Source organism: Puma concolor, chromosome F2 (assembly GCF_028749965.1).
Source record: "Puma concolor isolate L17-30 chromosome F2, mPumCon1.1.hap2, whole genome shotgun sequence".
NCBI lineage: Eukaryota > Metazoa > Chordata > Mammalia > Carnivora > Felidae > Puma > Puma concolor.
Genome location: NC_141684.1, coordinates 69967218 through 69990658, shown reverse-complemented (window position 1 = coordinate 69990658; position 23441 = coordinate 69967218). Strand labels below are relative to the sequence as shown.

General features: G+C 35.2%; 1 protein-coding gene across 3 annotated transcripts in view; it reads left to right on the top strand.

Moving 5' to 3' along the window:
- The window catches only part of YTHDF3 (YTH N6-methyladenosine RNA binding protein F3), a 40638-nt gene that overhangs the window by 6993 nt on the left and 10204 nt on the right, over positions 1 to 23441 (top strand). For all 3 annotated transcript variants that reach the window (XM_086695112.1, XM_086695111.1, XM_086695113.1), the window contains one exon: positions 9544 to 11142. In XM_086695112.1, the coding sequence (XP_086551238.1) occupies positions 9544 to 11142 (1599 nt within the window). The remainder of the gene's footprint in view (positions 1 to 9543; positions 11143 to 23441) is intronic.

The following is a 23441-nucleotide window of genomic DNA, read 5'->3' as shown; positions in this document are numbered from 1 at the left end:
CTAATGTCGCTGCCATGTCTTTATAGCCAAAGCAAATTACAAGATTTAATTAGCTACACATTTGTGGGAAAGGACTAGTTTATGCCTGAAATTTTTGGTTAATATAGTGTTTTCTTTTCCAATTTGAGTTTTGTTGGTAATTAAAGTTTTAATACAACTAGGTAACGTAGGGAATAGAAGACTTTATAAACATGCTCGCCTTCTATGTTATAGGCTTGGAGAATTGCATAAAATCAAATAACTGGTGACTCTTGAGGTTCTTTTATGTTTGGATTTTTCACAAATAATCCTGTGAATTTGTAAACAGGTATAATGTAGATTTCAGCATTGAAAAACAAGAGTATTCTTTGGTCTCTATATACCATATCTGCATCCGTTTATTTATTAATAAAAATATGTCCTCACTAGCAATAAATTTAAAAAAGAAACTTTCATTGTTAACTAGTGTCTTGGGAGAAAATATTCTGGAATGAAAACTGCTTTTGTTGTTTTGCTTAAAAAACAGTAGATGAAAAATGTACCTTGAAATCTTAACCTCTAGATTTTGTTTACATTGTAAAAGAATAAGGAACCAAATATTATTGCAGACCTTTACAGTTGTAGGGAAAATTTGAAAAGAAGTAGTTCCCAATTGGTGGTATGTAGGATTATTTTCAGGACTGTGGAGCGCCGTGGTTATGTTCAATCTGATCTACCTCTTGGTCATTTCTGGTTAACCACCCCCTCCTATCTGTTGATCTACATTCCTAGCTTATGTTGGGAGGGAGTAAATAAATGAGAAAATAAAAATGGGTGATAAAATCTATGAAAGTTTGGCTGCTCATAAAAGAATGAAAAAATTCATTCCATACTTAAATAATCTAATTTTCTGATCTCAATAACAGATATTTACTTTCCACCTGAAGGTTGTCAAAGAATGCTATCACCGGAAAATAGAAGAAGATCTTTGTTTTGAATTGTAGTGCAAGGTTTAAAAGAAATATATATGATATTCTATTATATTTGGGTCCATATAGTAATCTCGGTTAACATCTCTTATGGCAGTGTTTCCAACTTTTTTTGAGTTTGCCAACTTATTTTGAGAAATTCTGATACTATGAGGTATAGTAGATATTTTCTCAAAAAGGTCTTCATGATCAGATAAATTTTTGATATTTTAAATTTTAAATATTTGAATTTTTTTGCTACTTGATTTCATACTCGACTATAATAAAATGATTTTCTAAAGCAAGGATGCATTTATGAAGATCCTCTGAATTATTTGTTCAGCCTCTGTTTTCAAGGAGTTTTAATGGAATTTAAATGTTTGAAAATTACAACCAGTAAGAATCCTCTTGTTTTACTTGGTAACAGATCTTGTATAATTTATTAGTCACAGGGGCTTAGAGGATTGGTTTTTTTGGCATTCCACAGGGGTGCTTCAGGTCTGCCTAGGGAAAACCAGGGAAGGGCACCCATGATCCCACCCATGCAGCAACCAGAGCTGTGCCCTTCCTTCTTTTGTCTGTTTTATGTATTGGAATTCTGCATAAAATTGCACTTGTAAAAAAAAAACTTTCAAAGTTTCAGAAAACCATTATTTTTTTTAAGAATTAAAAGTATTTATGAAGTGAACCCAATTTTAAGTTTGTCTCATAAAAGTTTCCTTATGTTGGGATAAAAATACCTACAAAGGTTTGTTTTAATGTGGTGTTTAAATAGAAGGTTTTAGGGGCGCCTGGGTGGCGCAGTCGGTTAAGCGTCCGACTTCAGCCAGTTCACGATCTCGCGGTCTGTGAGTTCGAGCCCCGCATCGGGCTCTGGGCTGATGACTCCGAGCCTGGAGCCTGTTTCCGATTCTGTGTCTCCCTCTCTCTCTGCCCCTCCCCCATTCATGCTCTGTCTCTCTCTGTCCCAAAAATAAAATAAACGTTGAAAAAAAAAAAAATTAAAAAAAAAAATAAATAGAAGGTTTTAGGTTTTATATTAAATTGTTATTATAATTTGAATGTATATTCATATACTGTTTATTTTTTTTATAAATTTTTTTTTTAACGTTTATTTATTTTAGAGAGAGAGAGACAGAGCATGAACGCGGGAGGGTCAGAGAGAGGGAGACACAGAATCTGAAACAGGCTCCAGGCTCTGAGCTGTCAGCACAGAGCCCGACGCGGGGCTTGAACTCACGGGCTGTGAGATCATGACCTGAGCCGAAGTCGGCCGCTTAACCGACTGAGCCACCCAGGCGCCCCTCATATGCTGTTTAAAGAGAAGTTTTAAAATTTGATGCCAGTAAGGGTGTATTATCCTCCCTCTCCTAGTCAGTACTAGTGAACAGGTTTTAGCAATTATGTTTCTGTAATACTAAAAATAATTATCTGTAATCAGGGCACACATTTACCTTTTAAAGAGTACTAACACTGGAATGTTGAAAACTGGGTTTATTGGAGATAAAAATTGAAAATTACCTGAAATCTTAGGAGTTTCACAATTTAATCTTAGGAGTACAAGAATTCAAGTTACTCATAATAACACCTAGGTAAAAGAAAATTTTTTAAAATGGACCTTTTAAAGCAGGTTCGTGAAAACTAGAATTGTTGGTGAAATATCTCAAGTAATTATTCACAGATTACAGTTATGCAAGCATGCCCTGATCTAGCTGAGTAATTGTTTAATTAAAAATTTTTGCAGTTAGATGTGTAATATATCTTTAAAATTAATGGGGCGCCTGGGTGGCGCAGTCGGTTAAGCGTCCGACTTCAGCCAGGTCACGATCTCGCGGTCCGTGAGTTCGAGCCCCGCGTCGGGCTCTGGGCTGATGGCTCAGAGCCTGGAGCCTGTTTCCGATTCTGTGTCTCCCTCTCTCTCTGCCCCTCCCCCGTTCATGCTCTGTCTCTCTCTGTCCCAAAAATAAATAAACATTGAAAAAAAAAAAAAATTTAAAATTAAATGCCTTCATCTGGTTTTAGTATTATAAATAACAAAAATGAATCTTTTATCTGGAAAAGTGGTGAATGTTTTTGGCTAATGATTTAAATTGTTTTGTATACTTAGATCTAATTCGTATCAAACCTAGGGATACTTTAACACAGGTTGTTGGCCTTCTGTGGTAGAGTATTCTGTTTTCTAGTGCTCAGTTTCTTAAGGGATAATTTTTATAGTAATTTAGAAAGTAAATGTTCGTCCTTCAGGTCTTAAAATTAGTCTTCTAAAGTTCCTCAGAATAATCTGATGATTAAGTTGATTGGAAAATTCAGGTTTAACTGGTACTGTTACAGATGCCATGGAATTTATGCATACAAATTTGAAGAATAAGTTGGAAAAATGAAGGTTGAGCTTGTCTGCTTGTATATATGGGGAAATAAATTCCTAAGCACGTTTATCAGAGAAGTGGCATGGAGAGTAAGAAAGTAAAAAATATTTTGAATTTTGTTATTCTGAAAACTGCCCTTAAAGTTTGCATTATCTCTGCCTGTTGGAATGATTTTCTAACTAATAATTCTATATTGCCACTCAGCAGTCCTCTTAAAGTCCGAGTCTGATTGTGTCACTGTCATGTTAAAGAGTAACCACAGCTACACAACAGTGGATACGCTTATTAAATGAATGGCCTTAAAATTGCTCCATTTCCCTCATCTTTGGTCAGCTTTATCCATCTAATTTGCTTGGGGAAATAGGACTCATTATTTTCTGGAAAAATAAGTATTTTCTGAATATCTTCCTTTATGATCTGTTTTGTATTTGTGTATATGATTTATACACAGACATACACAGACTCATGTCTATCCCTTCATGATTCTTTTCTCATTCTCCCAGAAAGTTTTGCTTTGGTTGTACTTCCATTATAGTACCTGTCAAGTTGTAGTGTACATGTGTCTTCCTCACTAGACCTGGGAAGTGTTCCAGGTCAGAGACCGTGTTCATCTTTGTGTCTCCAATGACTGGCATTGTATCTAGCACATAGTAGGCATTAAGTATTGAATGAACGGATTGGGTTATCTGCTAGAATTAAGGAACAAAGAATTACAGTTGATGAAATATTTAGGTTAACTGGGTACCATGTATAAAACATTTTTTGTGACATCCTTATGATTAGATATGTGTAGAGTATACTTTTTGAAAAGCACAATAATATTTTTTAAAGTATTAGGAGAAAATACACATAAGCATTAAAAGTATACTAGACATGACCCTCGAGGTCATGACCTGAGCCAAAATCAAGAGTCAGACGCTTAACCAACCAAGCCACCCAGGTGCCCCTTCACTTAACTTTTCAATTCAGAAGTGATTTCTGGAGTTTGAAGTACCTCAGGTTCTTAATGGAAAAGTTTTTGTTTTTCTCCTTTCAGAAGTACTTTTATTGGTGAATTGTGCCTTTTCTATTTTAATTGAACTTATGAGACATTTATAGTCTTCTTTCTTGGAAGGAAAGTTCAAATGGATCTTAGGTTGCTATAAGTGAAAGACTGGTTATAATTGAGTTGTATTAAAATGTGTCAAGTCAGAGCAGTGATCTTGAACTTCTTGTTCAGATTTTCTTAGAGATACTAGAAGAACAATTGATCTATTTCATAAGGCTAAGGAATAATAATTAGAAATGATTTAAAAATGTTAAGGAAGATCTTTTAACCTTTTCTGTATTTTAGTTTCCAAATTAAAAAAAAAAAAACAAAACCACAAAACTAAAGGTAAAAGGCTTAAGCTCCCATACTTTATATCCATATAGCTCTTTGTAGTTAACAGAGTGGATTTTAAAAATCTTTACAATTGATAAGACCAGCAGGTGTTACTCCCATTTCACCACCAAAGAGTCGGGGTTAGAGAAATATGATCTGAGAGATCACTGACACAGAAAGTAAAAGATTAAAGAATTGAGTCTGTGTCCTTAGCTACTACATCCCAACAGCAGTTTATACTCTTAAGATATGGACTAGGTCTGAAATTATATCATGTGTTTGGTGATTAATTTACATTTTAAAGGGGTAAGTTGTAGTCACAAATGTAACTGCCGTTGATTGAATACTTAATGTGTTTTAGACACTGTATCTTTATTTCCTTTTAGTAGATGAGAAAAAAATTCAGAGTTTAAGTAACTTGGCTACTTTCACATAGCCGATGAGTACCTGGTTTGTGATTAGAGTTCAGATACCTCATGACTTCACTTCAACCTTAGGTTAAATGGCCTCCCCAGATTGTGTTTCTAAGTTTATGCTGTGAGTAAAGGGTCTGCGGATCTCTTCTTATAAGTATCTTTCGTTACAGCCAATGATTGTGCCATCACCTGTATTTACCTATTGTTATTTTTCCCCTTCCAAATAGTTTTTTGATAGTGAGGGAAACATCAAACATTCAACATCATTTGGTTTAAAGATTGCATATCTTTATCAAAGAATATAGTAAAATTTCACTATAACTGACCAATTTACAAATAATGAATAAATTATTCAAGTGATTATTTGAACATAAACTGTTCAGTTGATTATGTCTCATTATAACCAGGTTTGAAGTAAAAGGTGAAAGTAAGTTTTGAGTTGTTTTTTTCCATCATCAGTAAATGGAACTTTTGTTCCTCTTCACTACCAAGGTACATTCCTGTAATTGATATTCCACTTAGCTAGCAATTAAAAACTTATCTTAAATTTAGCAGAACATCTTTTTTAATATTACTGTTGAAGCTCTACTAATTCAAAATGTGTTGACCATATCTTTTAAACTCTGAAAGTTTCCTATAGTTTTCTTTTTCTTTTTCTTTTTCTTTTTAATTTTAATGTTTATTTTTGAGAGAGAGAGTGTGAGCAGGGGAGGGGCAGAGAAAGAGGGAGATACAGAATCCGAAGCAGGATCCAGACTCTGAGCTGTCAGCATGGAGCCCGACGTGAGGCTCAAACCCACAAATTGTGAGATCGTGGCCTGAGCTGAAGTTGGATGCTTAACCGACGTAGCCACCCAGGTGCCCCTCTATAGTTTTGTTCTTACTAGAACCCAAAATGAAGCCTTGCCTTTAGAATCTGGTTAAGTACTTTCATGGGGCTAAAACTGCTGAAAGAATTGGAAAAATAAATGGTTAGTGTTGTTTGATAAACTGCAGAAAGCAGGCCAGTTACCCACTATACTGATGAAGTGTAGGTGGTGGAAATAACACTGGACAGCTCTATAATCAGATCGGGGACAGCAGTGTGCCTGCTTATTAGCCAGAGGTGTCTGTTTGGTAGCCCTCATGACTAACCGAATGCATTTTAAAGTAATTTAAACTTGCCGTTTTTACAAAGTCTGTAATTGAGAAGTGAAGTAGTAAAAATTACGATTAAAAGAACAATGGAAAAGATCTGTAATAAAAGCCCCCACACCTAAAAGTGTTTGGGCCTGTTCCAGCCCCACAGGTAACAGAGTTGGCGAAATTTGTTTCCCCAGTTTCCAAAGAAAATTGGCTCTGGTTTTTTAGGAATGAGTACAGATGAGACCATCAGTTAAAACAGGGTGGACAAACTATAGCCCAGGGATCAGATCCACTCTATGCTCTGCACTCTGAAAAAACCCCTAAGCTAGCAGCCTATTTACCCTTTGGCCTTTAGTTTGCTAACCTCTGAATTATTATGGTTACAGATAAGTTAGGAACTTGGTATGTAACAGTGTGAAATTTCTTATCTGTGATGGTGAAATAAGAATATTCAACATAAGTTAGAGGTGTAATTTTGTAAAAAATTTGATTATGAAGAGTTCAACTTTAAAAACTTTCTACCTGGTCTGATTTTCCACTCCCACAATAGGTAAGGAATTACTGAGTCCACATTTAATGCCAACATTCTAAATTAAGACTTTGAAACTGATTACCTCCCTATTCAGCACACTCTAGTATTCTTCCCTAATGTGGAATTTATTCACTCCCCTGTATTTTATGTCTTTTTAACTGTAGGTTTTCTTTTAGAATGAATGTATCTGTGCTTTTCAGAAGCAGGCATTCAATAAGTGCTTGGGTGAAGTAAATAATAAACTAATAAATAAAAGGATAGTTTTAGTAACTTTAAGCTGAAAAAAGATAACTTAAAAAATATTTTAATCTATTATGCATGTTATATTGGCTGACCTGTTCATTTTTATTAAGCTTTTTGGAGTTTTATGTCACGGGGACGTCCTTGTCAGTGTGAAGCCCTATGAGTGCTTTTATTTTTAATAAATAATTTAGTGATCAGATTATACACACGTGAGTGTGTGTGATCTTCATGGCTACTAAGTTTAACAATCATTACTAATTTTTTCAAGAAGTTTTTCTTTGCAAACCATTGTTGGTGATTTTGAGCTTTCCTGAAAATTTCTCTAGTATTAAATATAGCAGTCAGTATTTCCAGTGTTGGTCTGTACGACGATGCCAGTACTGTTGTGGTTTCAAAGATATTCTTCATTTCCTTCGTATTCATATTCTGAGCATTATATAGGTAATAATTAGCTAATACAGTTGAAGAATATACTCAACTAAATTAGTCAACAGTAACCCATTTATTTCCCGTTCTGAATGTAGTTAAAATATACTTATATCAAGTATATTTTAAGAGTCATTGTTTTTTCTTTAAATAGTACTAAGTGACAGAATTGTTTTTTTGTCTTTAAGACCAAGCATTGCTGGAAATACTCAATAAATCTGTGTTATAATTAGTAATTTCAATGCAACTTTTATTTGTCTTAAGTTACTTTTTTTTTAATGTTTGTTTCGAGAGAGAAAATGAGCAGGGTAAGGGCACAGAGAGAGACAGAGAGAGAGAGAGAGAGAGAGAGAGAGAGAGAGAGAATATCCCAAGCAGGCTCTGCAGGGGCCAGTGCGGGACTCAAATTCATGAACTGTGAGACCATGACCTGAGCAGAAATCCAGAGTCAGAAGGTTAACCAACTGAGCCACCCAGGCACCCCTCTCTTATTTTTATATCAGTTTTATTGGAATCATTGCAGAAGACAAAATATTAAGTTAACTTTCTCATAGAGGACAATTTTGACAGTTGCAAAGTGTGTCACAAGTAACTTCATAATAATAAAATATGTCAATTGCCAATGATAGGTTCTTAAAAGAATGTCATGTGAATACCAGGTAGTATCTATGATGTTATTGTCACACGTTTATATTGATATACTTTCTTGGTGGTAGAGAAGTGGTGGAAATACTTTCTTGAGTGGAACAGAGTAACAACAACAAAAAAAGCTAAATACTTTGCTCTAGGAACTTTGAATAAGAATCCCTATGTAAATTAAGTGAACAGTCAGCCTTCAGAATGGTATTCATCCTCCCAAGGTGACTTCCAGTTGTCCTGATTAGGTATTAGCTTAATTCTTGCATTTTGCTTAATTCTATACATTCAGAGGTCTGTTCAATACTTTAAAAAATCATACCTAAACCAAAGGGTGAAAATCTATTATCAGACATGTTTTTGGCTTAAACCAATTTTAAAATAAATCCTTAAAATGTTTGTTTTTTACATTGGCTAGTAACAAGTTTGAGGTTTTTTTCTTTAAATAGAATTTGGTGTTTTCTTTTATGGCAAATCATTAAATGAATCATTAGTTACTATTCACAAATAAACGTTGATTTAATTGCAGTAATTCTGGAAAAAATTGCAGGAACTCACTATTTCTAAATTAAAATTCTGATTAGGAAGGTGATAGTTTATTGGGTAAAATTCAGAAATTAGAGTCTAAAAAGCGACACCTATTATCCCACCATTTAGAAACCACAGTAAGGATTTTGTTTTGATTTTTTTTCAAAATGAGCAAGACAAAACAGAAGCAAATTTGGATCATGCCATAGGTATAATCTTGTCATTTTTTTCTTCTCATAGTGTGAGCATTTCTTTTTTTTTTTTTTTTTAAGTTTTAATGTTTATTTTTGAGAGACAGAGAGAGATAGAGCATCAGCGAGGAAGGAGCACAGAAAGGGAGACACAGAATCAAAAGCAGGCTCCAGGCTGTCAGCACTGAGCCCAACATAGGGCTCAAACTCATGAACCTTGAGATCATGACCTGGGCCAAAGTTGGACACTTAACTGAGCCACCCAGGCCACCCTTCTTTTATTGTTTCTTAATGAAAGTACAGAATGTAACTGCTAAATTGGATTCCATCATATAGATAGGTATTCTATATTCTAAAATTCCTCTATTATTTGGCATAGATTTCAGATTTGTTTGATCTTTGCATGTAAGTTTTTGGATACATTAACTGTTTAAAATAAAGTTGGCTGTAAATGATCAATTTGTGTCTGCAGAGTTTATAAATCAGATTTTTGTAGAAATGATATTTTTAAATTGTGCCAGAGGATCTGACTCTTAGAAATAATCCTCCTCCTACCCACCTCCTTGCTCCCCTCCCCCAAACCCTGCAATTTTATAACAAATATTTTAAAATAAAAATACCAGCACATTTTTGTTTTGATAAAATTGGGTTTGAAATTTTCATTTTATCTGGAAGAAGTGCATTTGGTTTTCATTTATTTAAAACTATTTGTTTTTAATCTTTGAGAGTCCTTTTTTCCCCCTGGTCTTAAGAGGATACTTCGCTCCTGATTATGATCTTTTGTTTTCCAGAGTAACAGCTATCCACCAATGTCAGATCCATACATGCCTAGTTACTATGCTCCATCCATTGGATTTCCATATTCTCTTGGGGAAGCAGCATGGTCCACGGCTGGAGACCAACCTATGCCGTATCTGACAACCTATGGACAAATGAGTAATGGAGAACATCATTATATACCAGATGGTGTGTTTAGTCAACCTGGGGCATTAGGAAATACCCCTCCATTTCTTGGTCAACATGGATTTAACTTTTTTCCTGGTAATGCTGATTTCTCTACATGGGGGACAAGTGGATCTCAGGGACAATCAACACAAAGTTCTGCTTATAGTAGCAGTTATGGCTATCCACCTAGTTCTCTTGGGAGAGCTATTACGGATGGACAGGCTGGATTTGGCAATGATACTTTGAGTAAGGTGCCTGGCATTAGCAGTATTGAGCAAGGCATGACTGGACTGAAAATTGGTGGTGACCTGACAGCTGCAGTGACAAAAACTGTAGGTACAGCCTTGAGCAGCAGTGGTATGACTAGCATTGCAACCAATAGCGTGCCCCCAGTTAGCAGTGCAGCGCCTAAACCGACCTCATGGGCTGCCATTGCCAGAAAGCCTGCCAAACCTCAACCGAAACTTAAACCCAAGGGCAATGTGGGAATTGGGGGTTCTGCTGTGCCACCACCTCCTATAAAACACAACATGAATATTGGAACTTGGGATGAAAAGGGGTCAGTGGTAAAGGCTCCACCAACCCAACCAGTTCTGCCTCCTCAAACTATAATCCAGCAGCCTCAGCCATTAATTCAACCACCAACATTGGTGCAAAGCCAACTGCCTCAACAGCAGCCTCAGCCACCACAACCACAGCAGCAACAAGGACCTCAGCCACAGGCCCAGCCTCACCAAGTGCAGCCCCAACAGCAACAGCTGCAGAATCGCTGGGTAGCTCCTCGGAATAGGGGAGCTGGATTCAACCAGAACAATGGAGTGGGCGGTGAAAACTTTGGTTTAGGTGTTGTTCCTGTCAGTGCTTCACCTTCTAGTGTAGAAGTGCATCCAGTGCTGGAAAAGCTAAAGGCCATAAACAATTATAATCCCAAAGACTTTGACTGGAACCTGAAGAATGGACGTGTGTTTATAATTAAAAGCTATTCTGAGGATGACATACACCGATCCATTAAGTACTCTATCTGGTGTAGTACTGAGCATGGTAATAAGCGTTTGGATGCAGCTTACCGTTCCCTGAATGGGAAAGGCCCACTCTATTTACTCTTCAGTGTGAATGGCAGTGGACATTTTTGTGGAGTGGCTGAAATGAAGTCTGTTGTGGACTATAATGCATATGCTGGTGTCTGGTCTCAGGATAAGTGGAAGGGCAAATTTGAAGTTAAATGGATCTTTGTCAAAGATGTTCCCAATAACCAGTTACGGCATATTCGCTTAGAAAATAATGACAACAAACCAGTTACCAATTCAAGGGACACTCAAGAGGTACCCCTAGAAAAAGCTAAGCAAGTGCTTAAAATAATTGCTACTTTCAAGCATACCACCTCAATCTTTGATGACTTTGCACATTATGAAAAGCGTCAAGAAGAGGAGGAAGCCATGCGTAGGGTAAGAGTACAGTGATTTTTGTATGTAGGGTCTTTTTCTTGGGGTGGTACATATGGATGGGTGTTCTTTAATGCCTTTTAATAGAAAGTTTTGAGTTTAGGAACTTTATTCTGAAGGAAACCAACCACTTAGCTTAAGAAACAGAACGCTGCAAACTCCCTTGAGGGACTCAGGCACATTAAATCCTTTTCTCTTTCCTTCCTAAGTGTCATCCTTACTCTGAATTTGCCTGTTCTTTATATTCAGGGGGTAAAGGTCATTGAGTTGTATTCATCAAAGCCTAGTAAGTTCTGCATTTATAACTAAGCAAATTTAGGAACTGGTGAGGGACTCTAATCACTAATTTTAAACATTAGTTTTATGCAAAAACGTGCTTAGGATTTTGAAACAGCTTTTAAATAAATGTTTGAATTTAATTTATTTTGTATTTGTGATAAAACAGATTTTTCCCCGAAACTCCTTCCTGAACCATTTTTTAAAATATTTGAGAGAGAGCTCGTGAGCAAGCAGGGGATGGGGACAGAGAGAGGGAGAGAAAGAATCTCAAGCAGGCTCCACACACTGGTGGCGCAGAGCCCGGTAAGGGGGCTGAGATTCACCAACCGTGATCCGTTATGATCTGAGCCAAAATCAAGTGTCAGACCCTTAACCAACTGAGCTACCCAGGCACTCCCTTCCTGAAACATTTTCATAATTTGTACATTTAAATTAAGCACTTGTATAAAGTATAGGAAGGATCTGACTTTAGGAAGGCAGTTTAGAGTTGGGAATGCATGGACTTTGAGATTTTGATTGAAGAATTTGATTTCTTATTCTGTTATTGACCCTCTCTGAAACTCGTGAGACTTTCCTGAAGTTATGCACTGTTTTTGCTTGTGTCATGTAGGCCAGAATTTGATCATGGGGCACAAAGGCAAGACAGCTGGAGAATGTTTTCTGTTCCAAATCGCAGAAGAAAATTGGGGTCCTATTTTTAGGAGGAAAAGAGAGAATGGATATAGTAGACAACTAGCAGATTTTTCCATAGACAGTACATTCAAATTTCTTTTCAAATGCCGCAAGGGTAAAGTTACTAGACGCTTTTTTAAAATATTGACTGGTAGAGAAAGAGATACGGGAAGAGCATGCAAGCAGGGGAGAGGGGCCAAGGTTGAAAGAGTCTTAAGCAGGCTCCACACTTAGCATGGAGCCCGATGCAGGGCTCAATCTCACAACCCTGGGATCATGACCTGGGCTGAAGTCAAGAGTTGGATGCTCAACTGACTGAGCCACCCAGGTCCCCCAAGTTAGAAGCTCTTCTAAGAAATTATGTTGGTTACTATGGAAAGCTGTTACGTAGAAAATGTCAGTAATTTGTTTCTATGTGTGAACTTAAATATCTGTGGCTTCTTAATCTTTGCAGACAAGGGAACTATTTGAGCAAACGTTCCTCACTGGTGAATAATATTGAAATAATAATTCTAGAACAGTAGTTTGCAAACCTTAAGCTGCTTAAATTATTGGGATGCTTCTTGGAATGCAGCGGTTCTTCCGCTGTAGGAAAATCTGATCAGTGGATGGCCCTTGAACAAATGTGCAGGTCAGGGGTGCCCCCCCCACCCCCCAATTTCCATAGTTGGAAATTTGTGTGTAACTTTTGACTCATCCAAAACTTAACCACTGATAGCCTGCTGTTTACAGGAAGCCACCTTGCTGATAACCTAAACAGTCGATTAACACACATTTTGTATCTTACATGAATTATATACTGTAGTCTTACAGTCGAGTAAGTGAGAGAAAACATGGTATTAAGAAAATCATCAGGAAGATAAAGTACATTTACAGTACTGTATTTAACAGAAAAATCTACATATATGCCAATGCACACAAGTTTAAACCCATGTTGTTCAAGGGACAACTGTATTTCATAAAGGACCTGCTGGTGTACATTTTTAATAGATACCTTAGGTGATTCTGGTGCTAGTGATTCCGGTTAAATGTGGGAGAAGAATGAAAAAGGAGGATCAAAAGTAGCTTCTGAACTTTTGAGCTCAGCAGGTGAGTAAATGGTCATACTGTAACTGCCATGACCAATAGTGGATCAGTAGAACTGATTTGGGGTATGAAAAGTAGGATGCAGGTTTCTTTTTGAGGAGGTGCTGATTTTAAGGTGTTTTTGAGAAGTATGGACTGTGAAATCTGTGATTAAGCAGTTAGATGTGAGAGTCACACATTTGGGAGCTTTCTTTTCTTAAATAGTTGATTCCACGAAAGTGGGATGAGATTGCTCAGGGGAAAAAGATGCATGGCAAGGAAATATTTACCAATTTTTTTTTCTCTCCCACCACTAAGGGGTGGTCACCCTTGTATGTCTTCCACATTTCTTACCTACCCGGTCTGCAAATTTAGCCCTAGTTTATTATTTTTTTTAATATAATTGTCTCAGGAATTATTTATGACAGTTACATATTGTTTTTATAATCACGTATATACCACAGTGATTTAAACTTAATTTTTAAACTTAAAAATTTTACATTTAAATTGTTTCAGAGTTTACTGCCAGTCTTTTGATGGTATATAATCCATCTTTGACATGTTTATTTTGAATCTTTTTTTTGTTGTTCAGCCTTATGTGACATATTTGATAATTTTTTTTTCAGTTTATTTATTTTGAGAGAGAGAGTGAGTGGGGGAGGGGCAGAGAGAGGGAAAGAGAGAATCCCAAGCAGGCTTCACACTGTCCCATGAACTGTGAGATCTTGACCTGAGCTGAAACCAAGAGTTGGACACTTAACAGACTGAGCTACCTAGGTGCCCCTTCCATATACTTTTCAACTTGTTTAGTTTTTTAAAATTTACCTACAGTAAAATTGTAAATTTGTAAATTCCCTTTTGCTGACTTGTAGTCAAGTGCTTCCCTCCCCCTTTGATCAATCCATTCTCTGTCTCTATAAGGCATTTTTCATAATGTCATGTAAACGAAATTACATAGTGTGTAATCTTTTAAGATTTCTTTCACTTAGCATGATATCTTTGCAGTGTATCAGTGTTTTATATATCAATTCTTTGTTCCTTTTAATTACTAAGTACCGTTCCACTGTGTGGATTCACCATAGTGTTTTTATCTTTCATCCTTTAAAGCACTTCTGAGTTGTTTCTAGTTTTTGGGGAATGTAAATAAAGGTCCTATAACTTTGTGTATATATCCTTTTTAAAGTTTTTTAGGGGTAGTTGAGTGGCTCAGTCGGTTAAGCATCTGACTCTTGATTTCTTTTCAGGTCATGATCTCGGTGTTCGTGAGTTCAAGTCCTGCGTCAGGTTCTGTGCTGATAGCACGGAGCCTGCTTGAGATTCTGTCTCCCTCTCTCTCTCTCCTGTCCTTTGCTGGTGCTCTCTATCAAAATAAATATTTTAAAAAAAGATAAAAGTTTTAAAAAAATTACATAGTATAATTCACTTTTTGAGAAGTACAGTTCCATGAATTTTAACACACTTATAGATTTGTATAACCATCACCATGATCAGGATACAGAATAATATCATCATCCTGGGAAAGCTATCTTGTACTATCCCTTCATATTAACATTCTTCCCCCATATCTAACTTCTGGCAACCGTGATTTGGACTCAGTATAGTTCTTTTTAAATTGAAGTATAGTTGACATACAGTGTTATTTTCAGGTGTACAACTTAGTGATTCAACATTTACATACATTACAAAATGCTCACCACTGTAAGTATAGTTACTGTCACCATACGGAGTTATTACCATATTCACTATACCTTGTTCTGTGCTTTTGTACTTACAACTGGAAGTTTGTACCTCTTAATCCTCTTCACCTCTTACACCTCTCCCCACCCTCCCAACTTTGTTGATTTTTAGATTACACATATAAGTGAAATCATATGGTATTTGTCTTTCTCTGTCTGACTTATTTCACTTAACATAATACCTTCTAGGTTCATCCATGTTACCACATGTGGCAAGATTTCATTTTTTTTTAATGGCTAAGTAAAGTCCCATTGTGCATGTATGTATATACACCACATCTTTCTTCATCCATTCATCCATTGATAGACACTTGGCATTGCTTGCATATTTTGCTCTTATAAATATTGCAGCAATAAACCTAGGGGTGTTATATATATTTTTAAATTAGTGGTTTTGTTTTCTTTGGTTAAATACCCAGAAGTGGGATTACTGGATTGTATGGTGTTTCTATTTTTAATTTTTTGAGGCACCTCCATACTGTTTTCCACAGTGGCTACACCAATTCCCATTTGCCCAAACACTGCACAATGTTTCCCTTTTCTCTAAACACTCTCCAGTACTTGTTATTTTTTGTTTTGATGCTAGCCATTCTGACAGGTGTGAGGTGAGATTTCATTGTGGTTTTGATTTACATTTCCCTACTGATTAGTGATATTGAGCATGTTTTCTTGTCTGTTGGCCATGTCTTTGGAAAAATGTTCACTCATGTCCTTAACTCCTAATTGGAACTGTCATTTGTAAATCTCTTTTCCCATTCAGTAAGCTACCTTTTAGTTTGTTGATGATTTCCTTTGCTGTGCAGAAGCTTTTTAGTTTGATTCATTGTAGTTTTATTAGTATCCTTTTTTGTGAAATGATATTTTAAGACTCATTTTGACCTTTTTCTGTCATCATTGAACCTGGAAGAGGATCATCCAGGTCAGGTATTTGCTCCAAAACAGGGTTATTGTTTTTTTTTTCCTTTCTTCCTTTTAATGTTTAGTGTTAGTTTCACATTCTCTTCCTGCTGCAAATGTGGAGACAGGAGAATCCTGTTGATTGTTAACTTTACCAGTCAAATGATTCATCAGCCTGTGAAGAGTGAGAAGGGTGAGCCAGTACAATGAATATGCTAATGGGTGAAATTTAACTTTTCTTTGAGTTTGAAACAGCCATGTCGGGGAAACTGTTTTCTCTGTTTATTGACTGTTTTGCATTTGGGGTATCACGTGTCCTTGCCCAGTTTTCTTCCTGGTGCTGTTATCCCTTGTCCAGCAGGAATGTGTAAATTTTCATTTGTAGATTTTCTCTTAGATAATGTTGTGCTTACACTTTAGCTTTCCAGCATAACTGCTTTTAAATACGCTTGGCAACCCAGTGATAAAGGATGTGTTCCCCCTCCATTGTAGGTCCTCCTTGGCTCCATCAAAAAGGAGAAATTAGTGGTGTTTTGCTAGAATTTTTTTTTTTTTACTTGGTATGCCCATTTTATTTGTTAAAGAAAAGGATTTGCAAGTCATTGTTTAGTGTTCTCTTTTAACATGACCCCATCTGTCTTGTGTTTTGCTGAAATTCTTCAAAGCTGATATGTGGAGGTCACATTTTCCCAGATGCAAATTCTTCAGTCTTTGGGTAAAGTAGGGTTTCTTAAGACCCAGAATAGCACTAATTATAAAAGAAAAGATTGATGAAATTTGACCAGTTTAAAATCTGTTCATCAAGGGGCTCCTCAGTCAGAGAATGCAGCTCTTGATCTCAGGGTCGTGAGTTCAAGCGTCATGTTGAGCATGGAGTCTACTTAAAAAAAAAAAAAAAAAATCTGTTCATCAAAAGATGCTTTAAGGGTAGAAAGACATGTAAGGCCCTAGGAGGAATTTGGACATAAATGACCAAAGATTAGTTAGTATCAAGAATGTAGAAAGAACTCCTGTGAATCAGTTTAAGAAAAAAGATGAACCCAGTTGAAAAATGGGCAAAAGATAGATTGAAACAAATATGGCTAAAAAGTATATGAAAAGATACTCAGTCTTATTAGGGAAATACAAATCAGGAGTATAATGAAAAAAATTTTTATATCCATTTATTTGGTGAAATTGAGAAATTTGATAGTATCAGGTATTAGACTGTAGGTCAACAAAAGCTCTTCTACAGCTGGAGATAGGACCATTAAATTGATAACAGCCATGTAGGGAAGTAATTTTGCATTTTTTTGTAAAGCTGAACAAAATTTCATATATTTTATAATTCAGTTCTTTGTGTACACACATGCACGCACACACACATACATAGCTAAGAGAAACTTCCTAAATACATCAGAAGACACACAAGAATGTAGATAATAGTAAAAAGACTGGGAACAACCTAAATGTTTATCATCAGGAAAATAACCAAAATATATTGGTGCCATAATGATAGAGTAGAATTGATTGAACTATAGCTACATGCAGCTGTATGTGTGAATCTTTTTCCTTCTTTTTATTTGGACATAATTTTTAATTTATTTGGAAGAATAAGAATAATATGTGAAACACACACATGCCTTTTATCCAGATTCACCTATTAGTGTTCTTCCCTGTTTGCTTTTTTCATAAATTTGAGAGTAAGTTCCCTATATCATGGCTCTTTACTCCCCAAAAAGTATAGTGTCTATTTCCTAAGGATAAGGGTATATAACCACAATACTATTATAAGTTGATTCTCACTGTCCTTTTTGCCATTTTTTTTCTTTTTTCTAGTATAAGATCTGGTAGAGAAGCTAAAATAGCCAAAATAGAATTAGCCAAAATAATTTTAAATAGTAAGAACAGTTTTAGAAAGCTTATACTAATCTGACCTCAAATCTTTGCCTTTCCCTGGTTTGGGAAGATTTTTTCTTACACTTTTTCAGGGACTTACTAGTTTTAAATTTTACATTTGGGTCTGTGGTTATTATAACTTTCATTTCTCTTTCTAGTGTTCATGTTTTTATTTAAGTTCTTAGGCCTACTTATGATAAAAGAAGGATTTTAAGAAGCTAAGTCCATCTTCTCATCACTGGGTCTTTAATTGACTTTTGTTTGTTTGTTTGTTTGTTTGTGGTTATTTTGACAACAGAGGAATTCCCCAGGTTGTCTTGCCAGCAAAGCACTCAGTGGAGGAGCCTGCTAGACATCCTGTCAGGTTGTATAATACTTAGAAAGTCATGCTGTCTCTTCTAAACTAAGGGATATTGGTGAAACTTAAAACTGGAAGAGAAATCCGTGCTAATTATCATAGTATTTGCCTCATTCTTCATTCTTAATATTTTAACACATACTTTTGATACCAAAATATTTTATTAAAGTCAAGCTTAATGGCAGAACAACCAAGGCAAACTCACTAAAAGGATTCAGGAACAGAAGATAATTTAAAATATAAAACAAAATTTATTTTGTTCTTAGGATTCATATGTAAAAAGAAAAGAAAGCCAGAAAATGTTTTTGGAAATGAGAAATACGAATGTCAAAATAAAAACAATACAGCAAGCAAGCAGGTAGTAAAATAAATGCTCATGTTTTAGAGCTAGTTTATCTGGAGTTTCAAATCAAAGAAATTTCCATATGTGGAGTAATAGAGATGAAAAATACAAAAGGTAAAAACAAGTGATGGAAAGAGGGGACGCCCACTGTCTTTCTAAAGGAGTGTTGAAAGAGTATAGGAAAAAAACCATCAAAGGGAAGAATGGTTAGAGAAAAATGCCCAGAGCCAAAGGTTGTATGTTTTCAGTGGGAATGGGCTCAAGCTGAGTGACTAGCAGCATTATTTCCAATTGAAAAGAATTAAAGATAGGATAAAGAAAAAATCTTGAACTTCCTGAGCAAAAGACAAACTGCCTTCTACAAGGGAAGGAGAATCAGACTATCAGAATTTTTCCATCTACAACTCTGGATACTCCTATGGAAAATCTTAGAGTAGAGGGGAATGGGGTATATAGAATTATATTCTTAAGGTCAGTGTCCCATTATATCAGTGAAGGGGAAACGCAAACTAAAGAGAATTTCAGGTGTACAAGAGTAGCCGCATATCCTTCATGAGAAGGTAACCTGAAGAGGTTTTTTAGCAGAATGAAAAAGGTATTCAAGAAAGATAATACCTGGTAACTGGTTATACTAGAACAAGTATCTCTCAGCAGGGGCAGACTCTATGTATCAGACAGGTCTTCATTGTATGTAGTGTATCTCAGGACTATAAGCATCTCCACTGTGGTCTTTAAAGCCTGACAGATGAAATGAGCCCTCAGTGGGGAACCACTGACCTTGGAGAAGTGAAGGAAGCTAAAAAGAAAATAAAATTCTAACTAAAAGAAAATAAAAAGTTTCTAAGTAATCATGTTCACAGAACATAAGTTCTGTGAGAGCAGGGCTTGCTTTTGTTCTCTGCTGAATCCCTAGCACCTAATGACTGGCACATAGTAGCTGATTAAATATTTGTTGAAGGAGTAAATGCTTTGAAGAATCTCTTTCCTTTGGGAAAGTTTGAATGTCATTGAATTTTTATTTATTGGTTTAAATTGCTGTACTTTTTTTATTTAGGAACTCTGTACTCCGTTATTCAAGTTACATAATAAATGCTGCTGATTGTTTTTCCCATTTGTAGAAATGGACAATAGTATATAAAAGATTTAATTATAGTTAGAACAAAATGTTATGAGATGGAATAGAAGGAGAGAAAGAATTGAGGAAGGGTAAATAAATGCACTGTTTTTCTCATCTGAAGGTAACAGATTATTGTTTAAAGATGATATATCAAGCAATTGTGCCTCAAGCATATTATTTAAAGTCATAAAGACAGTCACTAAAACTAAAAATAGTGTGGCTTCTAGTGTAAGGGGGGGGGAAGAGAAGGAGAATATAACACGTCCACTGTAATACATTACTTATCATATACAATGGGAATTGATAGTGTTTGCATTGAAAGAACAAGAAATTTATGTGTTAGTATGCTACTTAAAGTTACAGTGGCGACCCATAGGAGGAACTTAGAAGGGGCTAGAGGTGGGTACAGGAGCTTACTTTTTATTTGAACTTGCTATTTGTATATATTACTTCTAATGATAAAGCTAGTTTATTGCAAAATAAGAGAAAGAAAACAAAGAACTAATAATGTTCTGAGTATATTTGTACAGATAAATATGAGTAATCTGCACAGCAGTAGAATCTACTTTTGACTATTTAGATAATCTTTTTATTGAAATATTACTTCTGCTGTACTTGAATGTGAGTCATTTAGATCCTACTAGATATTCTTTGGTTATAAATCCTTATCAGGAAACCTAATCCCAAGTGAAATTTTTAGTTTTATTTCCCTGTAGAAATTAGAGTTTTCAATTGCCTGTAACTTTGAGGTGACTTCCTAAATAAGGCATTTACCTGTCCTCTCAGAAACAGATGAAGACCCGCAGTTTATGCCAAAACAAGCAGGACATAATGATAATAAAATCCCTATTAAATTGTTTTAATTTCTAGAATCTTCTATGCATTTTGCTCATGTATACCATTGTATATTGTTAGTTATTTTGAAAGAGCAAATTTTAGTACCTCCAATAATATTTTTCATAATGGGAATAATTTTGATTCTGAGATGAGATGATAGTCTGTCTCAAAGTAACCAAATTTTTTGTTAATATATAAGAAGTCACTTCAACAGTAACACTACCTGTGACAACAGTGAACATTTCTCTGACAGTTCTATGCATCTTTTTCTCAAGTAGAACATTTAGTTTAATGCTTTCCCATTAATCGAATTCTAGTTCTTTAAGATCAAGAATTAGTCGAAGTCTGTTCTCATCTACCTTTTGGTAAACTTTTTTATGGATGGACTTCTTTTATACTGAGTGAGTTGATTATGATTAACAGAAACAAAATTTTGCTTTTCCTTTCATCTTTACTATCAAATTTGAAGAATAATATTTCTTTGGAAAATAGTTTTTGGCACAAGATGTGTCACACTGGATACCATAAGCTTTCTTTTAATTTTTAATTAGGCTCCATGCCCAACGTGGGGCTTGAATTCACGACCCTGAGATTAAGATTCATGGGTCTACTGACAGAGCCAGCCAGTCACCCCAATACTATAAACTTTTTATATTACGTTTTTAAGTAATTCTCTGATAAAATATTGAGTGGTATTTTTGTATAGTCAAGATGATACAGTTTTAAGTGTAGTAATACTGTGTTTTGCACTTGGTAAATAGTCTTTGTAAGCCAGAGTTGGGGAAACGACGTGCTCTGATTAACATTTTAGAGTACTGATTTGTTTTTATTTTTTTCTCAGATTAAGGTTCTTGCGCCATAGGAGAGTTAATAGTGGCTGTATTTTTGTTCCAGTGCTGGTTAAGAATCTTGGAAGTTTAGTAAATGAACTATCTGTAGTTCACTGGGTTCATGCTAGATCTTTGGGAGATACTTCTTTCATACCTATTACAGTATGAACAGTCATCATTAAATTTGATGGGTATTTCACTTATTTTTCTTCAGCAGCAAATACATTATTACTTCATGAACATACGTGTTTAGGTGATACGAATTATCTTGTTTAAGTTTCAGGAAGTAACTTAAATTGTTGAATTATCTTTCCAGTTTACTTAATGATTTATTTTAAAAATTGTACGTGCAATTTCTTAATTTAGAAATTGACTTGCTATATTGCACTCTAATTTCTGAGTGAAACTCACTTCACTGCCTCTTGACAGAAAACTTTGAACTTATAGAAAGGCATTTCAACTCTTAGACATTACATATTCAATACTGATGTGTTCTGTTTTGCATTTGAAATAACAAAAGGGAATGGAGGAAAGATAATAGGATATATAATAAAATAACTAAGGTAACAAAAAGCTACTAGTTAACAATTCCACTTTTGAATTAAAAGTCTGGAATGTACTAATTTTATTTTTTTCATTTTATTGTAAACAGACCAAACTCTGATTCCAAAATAGAATTGTGTGTGGATTCCTTTTATTTGGCTTTAAGACCCTCTGTTCCTGGGTCCCCAGATCAGCCATTTTGTGTGAGGAATCTACTAGCACACATCTACATCTTGTATTCTGGTCAACCTATATCACCATGTATTTAGTTCCTGTATGGTTTTTTCTTAACTGGGATCCCTTATTCATTCCAGCAGATATATACCAAGGGTTACTAGTAAGCCACTAAAGATAAATAGCCCTTTCTTTATGGAATTTAATCTGCTTGGACAAACATAATTAATTTCTCTCAGTTTTATATTTTTCAGTATTGAGGACCTACATGTCTCTTGAAGAATTTATTTTATATGTGTGTGTGTATGTATGTGTGCGTGTGTGTGTGTTTGTGTGTGTGTGTGTGTATATATATATTTAACTTAATTTTGGTATTTTTTTTAATGTAATTGGTAATTTCAGTTTTACTTTCCAGTTGTTTGCTGCTGGTTTATAGAAATATTTTGTATCTTCTGACCTTTGTAAATTCATCTATTAGTTCTAGGAGTTCTAATAGAACATCCTTAGGATTTTCTGGCTGACAGTCACAGTGTCTGTAAATAGAGACCATTTTATTTTTTCTTATGCTTCTTTTTTGTGTGTGATTTTAATTTTAATATAGTGTGGCTTAAATGTGAAATTAAGTGAAAACTCTAAAACCAAAATAAGACTACACATAAACAAAAAAGTTAGTGTAGTGAGTGATGTTATTTTGCTGAAACTAAATCACAGTTCAAACACATGAGTTAGTTCTAAGGCTTCCTAGAATCATATTCTTACTCTCATTTGGACCTAAACTAACGTATGCTATGACTGTTGTCCACCACTTTTCACTATTTGAACTTACTCCTAACTCTTTCATTTTATAGTACACTTTGAGATTACTTGATCTTTGGTTGGTACGGATAAATTGATTATAAATTATTAGACTGCATCTGTTCTTTTTTTTCAAACCTGAAATATTTCTTTATTTTATAAATGCAAACTTGGGCACTGGAATCTCTTAAAGCAGTTTTTTATTATAGTGTGGTCATGCAGGGGATCAAGAATGTTAAGTCTCACGTACATGGAAACATTAAAAAAATCAAAGATTTGGCTTTGTAGAACAGAGCCTCCAAAGCATAATCATTCTCTTTTCCCTTGATGATTTTTTTTTTAATTTTGATTTTATTTTACAGTACAGAATTGATCTATTTCCTTTATATTTTTTGTGTTTTGCTTTCTTACTGCAAAATGATCATGTTTTTGGGACAGTGCAGGTCAGAAGCTTATCTCAGTATTAAAACACTTTAATGGATCTGGACAAATGTACAGGCTTTTGAACAGCTGGGGCTTTTATCCATCTGTTATTGCCCTTGATCTACTCTCTAGTGTGAAATTTTTCAGTTGTGTAAACCAGTCTGAGTAGATTTTAACTCTGGTAAATAATTAATTTTCCTTCTGAAGAATTGAATCTATTACATATTTTAACTACAGTCATTGTACATCTAAAATCTTGTCTTTTTTTGGAACGTGTCCCTCTTTTTTATTTAAGTCTGATAATTCACTGGTTTTAACTTTGGGGCAGAATTTAACCCTCTCGTAAACAATAAAA